Source organism: Rhizophagus irregularis, chromosome 10 (genome assembly GCF_026210795.1).
Source record: "Rhizophagus irregularis chromosome 10, complete sequence".
NCBI lineage: Eukaryota > Fungi > Glomeromycota > Glomeromycetes > Glomerales > Glomeraceae > Rhizophagus > Rhizophagus irregularis.
The window spans coordinates 4,180,243-4,192,865 of NC_089438.1; the positions used below are offsets into that span (position 1 = coordinate 4,180,243).

At 31.6% G+C, this 12,623-nt stretch overlaps 6 protein-coding genes across 6 annotated transcripts; 1 reads left to right on the forward strand and 5 right to left on the reverse strand.

Moving 5' to 3' along the window:
• Positions 1 to 23: 23 nt before the first annotated feature.
• OCT59_002369 (uncharacterized protein) lies at positions 24 to 614 on the reverse strand (the record flags this gene model as incomplete). The annotated part of the gene is made up of 2 exons (XM_066144451.1): positions 24 to 211; positions 284 to 614. The coding sequence occupies 2 exons, from the start codon at positions 612 to 614 to the stop codon at positions 24 to 26; spliced, it is 519 nt and encodes a 172-aa protein (XP_065995613.1).
• A 173-nt stretch (positions 615 to 787) lies between these two features.
• Positions 788 to 1,990, forward strand: OCT59_002370 (uncharacterized protein; the record flags this gene model as incomplete). The annotated part of the gene is made up of 8 exons (XM_066144452.1): positions 788 to 820; positions 1,168 to 1,198; positions 1,296 to 1,378; positions 1,440 to 1,460; positions 1,525 to 1,602; positions 1,769 to 1,777; positions 1,868 to 1,897; positions 1,982 to 1,990. 8 exons carry the CDS (start codon positions 788 to 790, stop codon positions 1,988 to 1,990), a joined length of 294 nt encoding a protein of 97 aa, XP_065995614.1.
• Positions 1,991 to 2,209: 219 nt separating this feature from the next.
• On the reverse strand, positions 2,210 to 4,728 carry OCT59_002371 (uncharacterized protein; the record flags this gene model as incomplete). The annotated part of the gene is made up of 8 exons (XM_066144453.1): positions 2,210 to 2,528; positions 2,601 to 2,650; positions 2,725 to 2,756; positions 2,819 to 3,064; positions 3,126 to 3,252; positions 3,317 to 4,015; positions 4,134 to 4,553; positions 4,636 to 4,728. The coding sequence occupies 8 exons, from the start codon at positions 4,726 to 4,728 to the stop codon at positions 2,210 to 2,212; spliced, it is 1,986 nt and encodes a 661-aa protein (XP_065995615.1).
• A 557-nt stretch (positions 4,729 to 5,285) lies between these two features.
• OCT59_002372 (uncharacterized protein) lies at positions 5,286 to 6,311 on the reverse strand (the record flags this gene model as incomplete). Its single annotated transcript, XM_066144454.1, has 2 exons — positions 5,286 to 5,950; positions 6,032 to 6,311. 2 exons carry the CDS (start codon positions 6,309 to 6,311, stop codon positions 5,286 to 5,288), a joined length of 945 nt encoding a protein of 314 aa, XP_065995616.1.
• A 107-nt stretch (positions 6,312 to 6,418) lies between these two features.
• OCT59_002373 (uncharacterized protein) lies at positions 6,419 to 6,814 on the reverse strand (the record flags this gene model as incomplete). Its single annotated transcript, XM_025311844.1, has 1 exon — positions 6,419 to 6,814. The coding sequence occupies one exon, from the start codon at positions 6,812 to 6,814 to the stop codon at positions 6,419 to 6,421; it is 396 nt and encodes a 131-aa protein (XP_025167803.1).
• A 2,124-nt stretch (positions 6,815 to 8,938) lies between these two features.
• Positions 8,939 to 9,379, reverse strand: OCT59_002374 (uncharacterized protein; the record flags this gene model as incomplete). Its single annotated transcript, XM_066144455.1, has 1 exon — positions 8,939 to 9,379. The coding sequence occupies one exon, from the start codon at positions 9,377 to 9,379 to the stop codon at positions 8,939 to 8,941; it is 441 nt and encodes a 146-aa protein (XP_065995617.1).
• Positions 9,380 to 12,623: the final 3,244 nt, after the last annotated feature.

The window sequence follows — 12,623 nt, forward strand, 5'->3', positions numbered from 1 at the left end:
CCATAATAAATTAAGTTACGTATTTATAATTCAATTTTCATGTTGATCATCCGGAAAAATTTTTTCTGTGAATGATGATCTTGATCACGTTGTGATCTGGCTCTAGTACAACTATGAGTATGTTTCATGTTAACGTTCCTTATTTTTTCTGTTAAAATGTCCGAAGAGGTATCTGTAGACAGAGATGGAGAAGTAGAGATTACAGAACATCCTGATTATTAGGGAAAAGAATCTTTTTAACTTGCGAAGGACTTTCTTTTAGCAACGTAGGCGGAGTGACTACCTGTGTTATGTGGCAAAATGTTCACAATTTCTGAGCTGTTTTCACGAAGTGATGATAAATTTTTTGATGTCGTAAGATAATCACCTGATGGGATTGAAATGGCCAACTGTTTTTCATGAACCATCTGTTGGCCCATATCTATATCGTAACATGTATTAGTTATTTTACTACTCTCGTTAACCGTTTCGGGTTGAATAAAACCGACTACACATCTGACATCCTTAATGATCGTAGTGTCATTATTATGAGCTCTGTTCAGTCCTAAAGAGACCATCATAGGTGCGAAGTGAAAGGGACTATGTAAAGATGTATTAGGTGGATCACACTCCATTTTCGTTTTCTTGTTTGCTTCTGCTAGAATATTGTTATAGTGATCAACCGAGAATCTGTTAACGAAAGTCTATCCCTATCCACTTCAACTGCCGTTCCTAAGGAACGACTAAGAGGAGAAATTTTCTTGTGAAGTGATTGCTTATAATAGGTGGAGCCTAAGATGCGGATACAATGAATAGGATTAAGATAGCAAGGGTTGAAAGAGTAAGCAATCTCTCTAGGCAAACGTAACTGGACTCTACTTGCAAAAATCTTCGCTTCATTGTGGTTAGCTACACGGGTTGTATATGATAACTGTATGACCAAATACCAAGAGTATTTTGTCCGCATTCTTCCATAATCACAAGTTCCTTAATTGCCGATTCGGATATGATCAGCAGAAATTTGATATAAGAATTTGGGGTAAAATTTCGCCGATCACTTATTGAACACTTCAATATGGCACAAAACGCTTAAATAGTAAGTTTACACAAACTATTTTTGTGCACACAAAAATCATACGATCTAATGCAAAAAAGGCCAGAGAATTCGAATAAGCCTTCGTAAAACAGTCTTTAGTTGTATTTTTAACGACTTTACTATGTACGAACGCTGGATTCCAAGAAAATTATGAAAATTATAAAATATGCATTTAGCAATTTTCCATAATAAAGTAATATAAATTTTGTTTATTTGAAAGGTTTAGACTCCTCAAAAAGTTACGACACCACAGTTTTTTTGTCAACATTGAGTTCTATTTTTCTTAGATTTAAGGATTTCGTGGTAAGTTTTTTGGTGATTACGATTTTTTTTTCTTTTTATTGATTTTATTTTTCATCATTAGAAACAGTTTATGTATTCGGAAGTCGGAAATATTTCTATTTAGTTGATTTATTTCATTGTAAATTTTTTTGTGGATCAATATTTAGAAACAGTTCGTCCTCGCGTTGTTTCTCTTTCTTTATGGATCCAAAGTAGAATTTGTTGATTTATCCTTGGATTTTGTGGTAAATATTATTCTAAGGTTCGAAGATGGGAAGGGTTTTCCTTTTTATTCTAGATTTTTTTTTATTTTGTCTCTTTTTATTGATTTTTTTATTTATCTTTTAGTAACAGTTCATCGCTCTCGTCTTTCTTATGAGTTGGAGAGGAAATTGATCTTTTTTGTCCTAGGATTTCACGGTAATTTTTATGAGATTCGGAAGTGGGATCTTTTTTTCTGGGTGTTGTTTCGATTTGTTTCTTTTTTTGATTTTTTTTTTTATCTTTTAGGAACGATTTGCCTGGAATCCTTTAATTTCGGTGATTTTTTTAGAGGTTCTGAAGTGATCTTTTTTCTGATTTTATTTTTATTTTTTTTTATTGATTTTATTCTTTATCTTTTAGTCCTTTTGAATTTGTTGTGCAATTTGAGAATATTTCGCAATCTTATTTTTTTTTAAATTTAGATTATTGATTTAGGTTCGATTAGATTAGAATTTTTTTTTTTTTTAGCTATAGATTTATTATTATTATTTTCTTTCCACAATCATATATTGGATCGTGATACAAATTATATAGTAAATAAAACAAAAACAAAATTATCTAATTTTATTTGCATAATTGAATACAAACTTATTGCTCAGATGACTCCGCTTTCTCAAGAAGCCTTAGTGCCATGGTTTTCTTGAATGATCGTGACATGCTTGTTATCCAATTCGCAATTGTGGAAACTTTTGGTACGTCATCTTTGGAAATTTCGTTATCAGTCACTCTTTTCAAAAGCTCCTCGTGCATTTCATTAGCATTCATTTTGAGCCTAGGATTAGCAGTACCAGAGTGAAACATTATAGTAAGCAATCCCTTGACATGTTCTGTGATTCGTTTAGTTGGTACTTTTTGATTCACTTTTAAATTTTCAGATAGTGCCCATCCACAACCAAATACAATGGCACTACAAACAAAAAATATGAATATATTCACGATAATTCAAATAACACTGACGATATAGAGGAGTACAACATACCTTTTTGATATTGGATCAATATCCATATCTTCGATTTGTTCTTCTTCAACCTGTTTAGTGTTTACAACTCTTTTATCAGGTATCCTGACGAAAAATAAACATTGATATGTTTCGTTTTACTTACTTCCTGAATTTCTTGATCTCCTTGGGTATTTTCTGAAAAGCATGATGTTTGTCAATACAAATTAATTACGGAACAATTTTGTTGAAAAAATTACCTTTTCTTGATGTCAATGGTACAGTCCATGATTTTGAAGGTTGTGTATGTGTTGTATAGATCGGAGTTGGTTTTCCAAAGGTGCGTGATTTTGTAATTTTATCAATTTGACAGTGGGAAATTTTATTCCAATTACCAAATTCTGGCAGCGCACGGGTACATATATATCCAGTGTTCTCTCCTGTTTCAGGCCAAGTAAACTCATGCCAATTTGATATACCATTTATCGTTCCTAATTTTCCTTTTTCTATTCAAAATATATTATCATTCATTTTCTCAACAAAAAAAAAATGAAACTAAATATTTACCTTTATCACGATCTGGTTCAAGATGAGATACATGAGTACCTGAAAGGTCTTTGATGGCATTTTCAATGTCTTCTCCTTCTTCTATTTCATGTCCTATTTTTACCCATCTTTTTATTGCGTGAGAAATCTAAAACAAATAATAATATGTATCAATTACTAATAATACAAAAAAATCAGGTATTTGTTCATACCTGAGCATGGTGAGAGTCTATTGCGGTTTTTGCTTCACCTGCTTCCAAAAATAACCATCTACGAGGACTTATATCATACCATTCCTTCCAATGGCCTATAATAATCATTAATTCTGTATTACGGTAATGTCCTCCATTGTCTGAAATAATAGTAACCCATTTTGGTTTTCGCTCCAAAGTTTCTATTACTGAATGTAATGAGGACGCCGTAAACCACCCATCCTGCCAAGTATCTCCAGACCAATGGTCAAAAGCTTGCACTTCCAGGTTATTATTTTCAAGATTTTTCGTATACACAAGAACAGAATGAAGCGTCCATTCTCTTTTTCCGAACCATTCATTTTTTGTTTCACGAGCTTTTTTGGGAAGAATTTTCATCTTATAATCTACAATTATTAAAGCTCCATCTGAATCAAGTTGAGAGAATTGAGCATTAAACTGTGCATTGAGGTAAGATTTGCGAGCATGATGTGCCATAAAAATAATCAACCGATTTTGATAGGCTGGTAACTTTTCTTGTTGTTCTTGTTCAAGGCTATTTTGTAAAGTATCAAAGAATGATAAAAGGGATTCACAGTTGTCACAAGTATCTGGATGGTCCAAATAACATTCACCAAATGCATGGGGTAGGCAATGACTGATACATTTACTATGTTTCGCACAACCTGATGAATCAATATTCAATTCTTTTGCAAAATTCTACGCAAATAACGTCTCAAAACTTGTGCTTGTATTTTTAATTCTTTCTATTAAAAATTTAAATTAGAAGTATAAATACTAAAATAATTTATTCATTAATTAATAGGTAAATATATACCCGTAATTGAATATCAGAAACATAATTGTCAATCAAATCTTCAATCTCCACAAAAACTTCGTATCCACATTCATTACAGGTTGAGCATAGGCCTCCCAAATCCTCTTTATATTGATATCGATTTCCCTGGAGACGTGTCATAAATGAAGTTCTTCGCATACCATTAGGGAATGATTCTGAAAACTTCTTCCATAACAATGCTTTAGTATCTTGAAGGTACAGTACAGGCAATCCAGTTTCACTATCGGTCTTATAACTACTCATATTTACATTTTCTTTGTTTGAAAAAAAAACTTCAAATTGAACTAATGATTCCTCTGATAATTTAACTCGTTGAACAATAGGTTTGAATAGTGGTGGAACACCATAGCCAATAAATCGTGCATGTTTACGGGCTTCAAGAATGGTATGTGCACTGACCTAAATTTAAATATTTAATATCTGATATTAGAATTTAAAATAAAGAATTAATTATTCATATAATTTGAAACTAATATCTTACTCCCAATTGTAATTCTAATTCAGCATATGTAAAATCATCAGCAATAATTGATAATATACGTCGCTTGCCATCTGGAGTCTTATTATTTATCATCATTGCACGTATAAAGCAATCCCAAAAAATTAGAGTTTGGTTTGGAATATGTCGGGGCTTGGTCTGGAGAAATCCTGATTTATATAACATGTATAATAAATTCTCATCTTTTTTGTAATCAATTGACCGCGTCCAAAATTGCCACTTAGAGTGATGATAGAATATTATTTTATTAGCTTATAATAAAAAAAATGGTGGTTATTTGCTATATCATAAATTTTCTTTGATGGGTCGGGTCATGAGAATCTAAATTTTTTTTTTTGCCCGTAATTTTTTTTTTTTTTAAAAAAAAAATAATAATTGGTATAAATAATACTTCGAATATTTTTCTCTTTTTGGATACTACTATAACATATAAGATTTTTTATTACTTCGTAACGAAAATTTGATAAATTCTATTTATACTTTCTTTACATGATATTTTGCCATATCTTTTTACTAAATTAAATTATAATAATTACTATTGAAATATATTTCATACTAATAATTTTTAGTTACTCTATTTTCTACACATATTTTTACAAATTAAATTATACATAAAAATAAATTTTTACACATTACCATACCTCAGATTCATGAGATGACCAAGGCGTTATATTGTGACAACCTGCAGCACGTAATGTTGTTTTCCATGCTCTCAATTCTCGATCACTAAACTCATACTCACTTGGATAAAGTTTCTCAAGACTAGACGTAAATTCAATTATTGGATTTTCACTCTTAGCCCAAGATTCAAAGAATTGATACCATTTTACATTTGCAAGTGTTCGACGTTTAAGATTGTAATCAAATACAGATTTTAATAAAGGAAAATTGTGCCAATTATCTGGCGAGCATGTGGGTTTTGAATTCTCTTGAATAAATTTTCTTGTAAAGGAATTTTCAAGGCCAAAAAGTTGGATTCCTTTATATTGTTTTATAAACTTTGAAATTTCCCATACTTCATTTGGAGAATTGGCTACAAACCGGTTTTTAATTTTGTAATCTTGATAAATTTCAAGTGTACAATCTTTATCTTCAATTGTAGATACAAATATTGCCGGTTTATCATGATATTTATTGTTGAGTGAAGCTTTGTATCCTAACCCACCATTATTCCAATCTTCGCGTAATGAAGTGCCAATACTATAAACAAATATTAGATATTTTCCAAGAAGAAAAGAGAAAGGAAAAAAAGGAATATTTTGAGATAATTGTGAAATTATATCCTTATCATTCCATCCTATTACAAGTGGACCAGAAAAACGCGTTCATTTTTGAAATATGCTAGCGTATAGATTCGAAACTGCAGCAGAAGAACTACTTTCTACACTGCTTGAAAAGACGCCTGAAGTACAAATAAACCCAGGAGCAAAAGAGTTTTCAGAATTTCCTAGTAAAATAGTGGTATAAAAGTCCATTTCATTTAGAACAGCTTTTGTGGTTTGACCAATACGAATCGGAAAATAATTTGAGATTTCATTTTCTTTATTGTCACTATTTTTTTGCCACCAAAGACGCGAATATGGCCCATAGTGCAAGTCTAATAGTATAGAACCTACTACTAACAAGGTAACAACAATTTCACGAGCTTTAGGCGCCATAAAAAAGAGACGACTTTGAGATTCAAAAACAATATATTTTTTATATGTTACTTATCCCCAATTTTTATAGTAAATAGCTATATGTGTCACTGCAGATCTTATCCGGACTAGCAATTAAGACTCTTGTGAACATCTTTTCTGTCACTGAAATTATCACGAAAATCTTCCAACATTTTGTTAGTAATATGACCAAGAATGCCGGCAATCTCATTCCTTGGAATCTCAGACCGTGATGAAAAATCTACTTGTATTTTGGGTGATTGAGGTGACTCCCCATAAATTGTTTCAGAAAAACAACGCAAACATTCAGGAAAAGTTTCATTATACTTCCAAAATTCTTCACGGAAATCGAGCACTCTATATCCACAAGCATTGTTATCTTGCACTATCAACTGTGTGGACAACTCCTCTTTGTCATATACCGCCTCGACTTCGTAAAGATCAGTAAACATTTTGTTGTTCTGCTTCAATGAACAAAGTTTTCCAGATTTCAAGTTATCCATTTTTTATGTTAATCTCATTTTTTAAATGGACTATAAAAAAATTGACCAGTACAAGATAGGAAAAGTTAGCCACTAGAGGATTATAAACATCGGATTCTTTCTTGTCATTAGTAACATAGTTACCGAAAAAACTAGTACACCTTGTACGTTGATATAAAAACAGATATGTTTTTATTGATGTCATGAGTACATGATAGTTTGTTAATAAAGGTACCCACTTGAAAATCTCATTGCTCTTGTTGTAGAACACTGCTGCAAAATAATAACACGCTTTCTTGTTGTCTAATATTGCCGACTCGTTACAGACAAGTTCGAAAACAAAAAAAAGTTACTATGTTTCTGTAATCTCTTCTCGAAAGTTTTGCGCCACGACAGATATGTCATTACTAGTTATGTAAAAGAACATTTAGAAGATTGTAAATATTTAGGAACGGTTCTTTGAATTTAATATAGTTACAACAATTGTAATAGAAAATAATACTTCGTGTATAACATACCGAATATTGCATGGAAAAAATATTCGGTAATCAATTATAACATATAATTATCATGTAATATGCAAAGGGAAATCCGCTTTGAATAATAGACTATGAAATAAAAAAGAGATTATGAATTCCAAGAACTTTGTTCTAGCTAAAAAATTCTCGTACTAAATCAACTGTGACCCAAGGTTACAGTAGGCCTTTTCGGTCGTATTTTTCGGTTGGATGAGGTTTAATTTGATTGGCCAGATTTTCCTGTATTTTAGACCAATATTTTTTTTGGGTTTTTAGGGCGACCGCAAAAAACAATCTTATTGGCACAAAACAAACCAACCGAAAAATACAACCGACCAGAAATGAACAGGGCTAGTCTCGCAGTTTGACTATTTCCTTAAACGGTATGATATCCCATTGACTAACCGCTAATTGCATAAGGTAATCAGTTGCTGCGGATATAACAAGCTATTAAGCCGAAGATTTTCATTCTGATTAAAAGCAAAACATTACTGTTAAACTTGACATAGAGATCACTACGGTCCCATTACGAAAACAAAGTTTCACGGGAAATATACATGGTATAAGCTATGATGAAAAGCAGCATCGGAAGAGAACAGATTAAAAGAAATTCAGTGGTTAGCGATCTAACTTAAAGGCCAACCTAGTAAGCGCAATTTTCTGTGTATATATTGTTTATTACTCACTGGTGCGAAACTAGACTTTTAAGTGATCTATTTTTTTTGTTACCGCTTTCGAGACTATATTCTTTTTCTGATTCTTAGTAGTTGTATATTTTAGTATAATATGGGAATAATGAGAATCATTTCAAGATAGGATGACAGCAAATTAGTGGACAGAAATTTAAGCATCTCGTACAAAAAAGCATTACATGAGGATAAAAGTTTCCCACTAGATGCAAGCATAGAAACAAACAGCGATGGACTTATAGCGATACAATATTTTTTTGTCCAACCATCGTGAGTTCGTGACATCAAATTCAAAGTAAGTTCATTACATTATCATTTGCTATTAGTTACGTAAAAATCTTTTTTGACCTTAGAACTGATGATGCGCAGTAGTTAGGAATATTTGTAAAAAATTTTCATATTTCTCATCATTAAAAAGCTTAGATATTATGTGACAGAATCCTTTGCCTCATATAGAGAAAAACAAAATGTTTACTAATGAGAAATGAAAAATTATATTTAGAAAGTTTGTTTTTTGTTCGGATATCGGAATAGTCCAAACATGGTCTATATTACAAGTGTTATGTGTTATTTCGGAAATTAAGCAATCTACGTTACTACATGGGTAATTATTCAACTTCTGTTGCTGACCAAAATGGGAAAAGCTATAGTATTATCACATTAAGTATAAATTTTTTAGTTGCGACTTATAAACAGCATGATTATCATTAATACCAATATTTTTACAATGGACCCTGAGATAAACACGTGAAAATGGAGTAATTTATATATGAGCAATTATAAAAAACAGAAATCTGCAATACAATTACGGAACAATAATTTAATCTATATATGAATATGACCTGTATTATTATGTATAGAAACTATCAACAAGAACATTTGGGTTTGGTTCAATTTTGTCATTATTACCATAAGATCGCCGTATTCTTTAAATAAGATTAATTTGTAGTTGTAGTAGTTGTAGTTGTAGATGAAAAAGACCTCTTTTTATATTTGGTTACACTCCCGTCAGGATGGTGTGTTGTTCCTTCCTCTTCAGAAATGTCGCTTTTTTCACTTTTAGTAACTGTTTTTGACAAAGAACTAGAAGAAACCTGACTATGTTTTGAACAATAAGTCAGCGAATCATCTATTTTTTCAGAACAACCGCTAGCAGCACAACTTTTAGTACTTGGATTGTCAATTCCTGGACCATAACTCGGATTATTTATGTCTGCTCGGAAACTTAAATAATTACCCCCACTCCGATTAACTACCTTATTCCTTGCCGTAGCACTTAACTTTGATGTTTTGTGTACACTAATATGTTTCTTAGTATTCGTTTCTACTCGAGAAACAATTCCCCGAACATTGTCGATCACATCTGAGCAACCATTCATTTTTTTTATGAGTACCTTTCCAATCTTCTAGGTATGCTTTAATTATGTTGTGCCTCAGATCGATTCTTGCCTCAGATTGAAGCTCACGCACCTCACATTGAGATTGTCACCTGACGCACCTCATTTGAATTATTCAATAAAGTCTGTTATAAGTAAACTTTTTTTCTCATTAATTAAAACCACTTTTTGTAACATAAACAAACTTGTGCACCATAATGAGTTACATGTTTCCTGAAATTTTTATGTAAATCCGATTTATATTGAAGTTTATATTTGTGTTTTATCTGAAAAATCATTAAATTTTAAGTCATTTTTCAAATGAAAAAATTTAATAAGTATGATTCCAATTAATCTGAAATTATAGGATTGTATACTTAAAATAATGATAAATAAGTTTACTTAGTACTTAAAAATACATTAAAATTGGAAATTTTGATGTTTAATTATAGCTCATTTTTATTAGCAATTAAGGTGCGTCAGATGACAATCTCAATCTGAGGTGCGTGAGCTTCAATCTGAGGCAAGAATCGATCTGAGGCACAACAATTACACCTAATGAATATAGCATTTAAGTATACTTAAAAATTAGCACTGGAATAAACATCGATAAAAAATTCTTAAATTATATACCGCTATCTCCCTTTGCTTTGATATTTCAATGATAAAAATATTGAAAGTTTGATAATTCGGTGAGTTGAATTCAAAGATATTTATACTAACATATTGAGATAAAACTTTTATGATATTTGAAGTTACACGTTATCTTATCGTTCTTTAATTTTTCTCAGCATGGGAAAAAATAAAAAGGGAGCAACCTAATTGTCACGCTCATACATAATATAAATAAATATTATACAGTAAAGGTGATAAATAGAGTATAGTGATTAATGCGGTGAAATCGCAGGTGCATAGTAATCAAAAACGCCAAGAACGGTTAATTCTAATTCCGATAACAAATATGATTAATAATTGCACCCAAAAGGAATAATGAGCAACGCATAATATATTAAACAAGTTTTAAGCTTAATAATAAAAACATAACGGGATAATATGGTAAAGGTCCCATTGTCCCAACCTAGTCTAATTGCTAACGGGTCATCTATTGGCTTAGTGAAATCAGAAACTACGAAATTTCGTTCTCGCAGATACTTGTCAATAATCTTGGATGCTCTTTTCGGGTCATCCGACATCCGTATATTGTCGCACAATTATATGGATATCATCCTGTCTCGAAATAAAGTTTAAATTATTTATTTTTTGCATGTATTAATGAAGCGAGTTTTTTACATTTGCCACATAACATTGAGTAATTTCTGTTGTGAAGCCGGCACACAACCATTTATTATTTCTCGGATTCACAATTTACACGCCCACACCATAGGTTCAAAAATCACAGTTACGAACTTAATTTAGCCCTATTTTGTTCCTTAGCCAATCAAATATCGACGTAAATTGAACAGAAAAATCCGTGTTCGATTATTCTTTCTCAAAGATACTAACCAACTATGTCAATTAAAAAAGATATAGAAGACACCTTGATTTTATTAACAATGCAGGAAATACATAGTTCTTTTGAAGAAAATGATGAACTAGTTGATTTAATAAAAGAAATACTGCTTGTTTTGTCTTCTTCACGTTATCTTCTCGAGATTATTCTCTACCATTATACGATGATATACGTTTTAAAAAAGTCTTACGGAATGGAGAAACAATATTTTAATAAACTAGTACAAAAAAATCAAATTGATATTTTGTTACGAACGATAACTATAAATTTCTTCTTCGAGAGGTAAAACATTTGGAGATTCTTACCAGTGGTGCTACGATGAACGATAACAAAAATTCTCTACTATATGGTTGCTCGAGCGAGCATCTGTCGTTTCTTCAAAACCTTTCCACATTATTTGTAAAATGTTCGAAAAGCACACCGTTGCCACGACAACCCAGTTTTACAAATAGTCTGCAGCATTGATATGGGTTCTTTCGTTCTTTCATAGGGCGTAAAAGAATGTAGATCTTGACAATTGCAAGTTTCTACATGAAGTGTATTACATATAATGCCGATCATAATAGATTTTTGCCGCCCATTAATAAGTGGTTGCATTAGATGCACAAAAAAATCCTAAATAAGGATTAACCTGATTGGACAGATAACGGAATTGTGAATGCACATAACAGGTTATTCGTGGGAATGAAAATTGAATTATAAATACATAATTAATCTCAAAATGGCATCATAAATTACATAATAGTCTAGTTGTTTGTTCCCTGTGGCTCAATTCATGTCTAATTTTTTTCTCAAACACTTCTAACGCATTAAGGATTACGATTACATGTGTTTCTCGATTACGGAAACACCAACTATCTGTACACCGATAAGAACTTTCTGTTGATCAAATCCTATCTTCGAACCATTCTTCTATCAATGATGTCATATCCATGATTGATTAGCGGTAGATACACTAATACGAATTTATCAGTGATTACTTCTAATAATAAAGGTCATGTGTATATTATGTAATGTCTGCGCATCGTGTAACCTTGAAAACAACGAGACCGTGACCCAAGAGTCACAGCTAAGCACAAGTCGTATGTGTTAACAATTAATGTCATCCACCCATATCATATTCAAGCATCATAGTGATTAATGGAAGCGAAATATCATTACATGTAAATTGTAGATTAATGGCCGAGATACAGTTCATTCAATGATTCATTTAATAAAAATCGTTGCGACCAATACATAAAAAAATTGCGAATATATTACGTAAACCCTGGAGTTGAATCTAATGTTATTCTGCCCTATCAATGATCGTTCCTAAGACGTTCATCAACATTCTTTGTCGATTTTTTTCTTAAGTGCCAACTGATCTTCGTTAGAAGATGGTGAATCTTTGTTCTTTGTCAAAATATAGCATTTCTGCTTGAGGAACATACATTGAGACGTGATCATCAGCTTCGTTAAAAATCCCATTCCGAAATTTTCACACCACATGCTTCCATTTCTTAAGTCTTAACTTAGATTAAGGTGACCGTATTCTAAAAGTAATTCTTTGGGAATATTAAACATCATTATTTCACATAAATTCGGTTTAGATAACATTTTTGCTCCTACTCTGCTGCCCATTAATTTCGTCATTGAAGTAAATGAGACGGACATACCAAAGTCCTGTCTCTGTGATTCATGCTCACATAAATACCATAATTGATAATAGACTTAGCGACTGCGATTAGTAATTGGTAT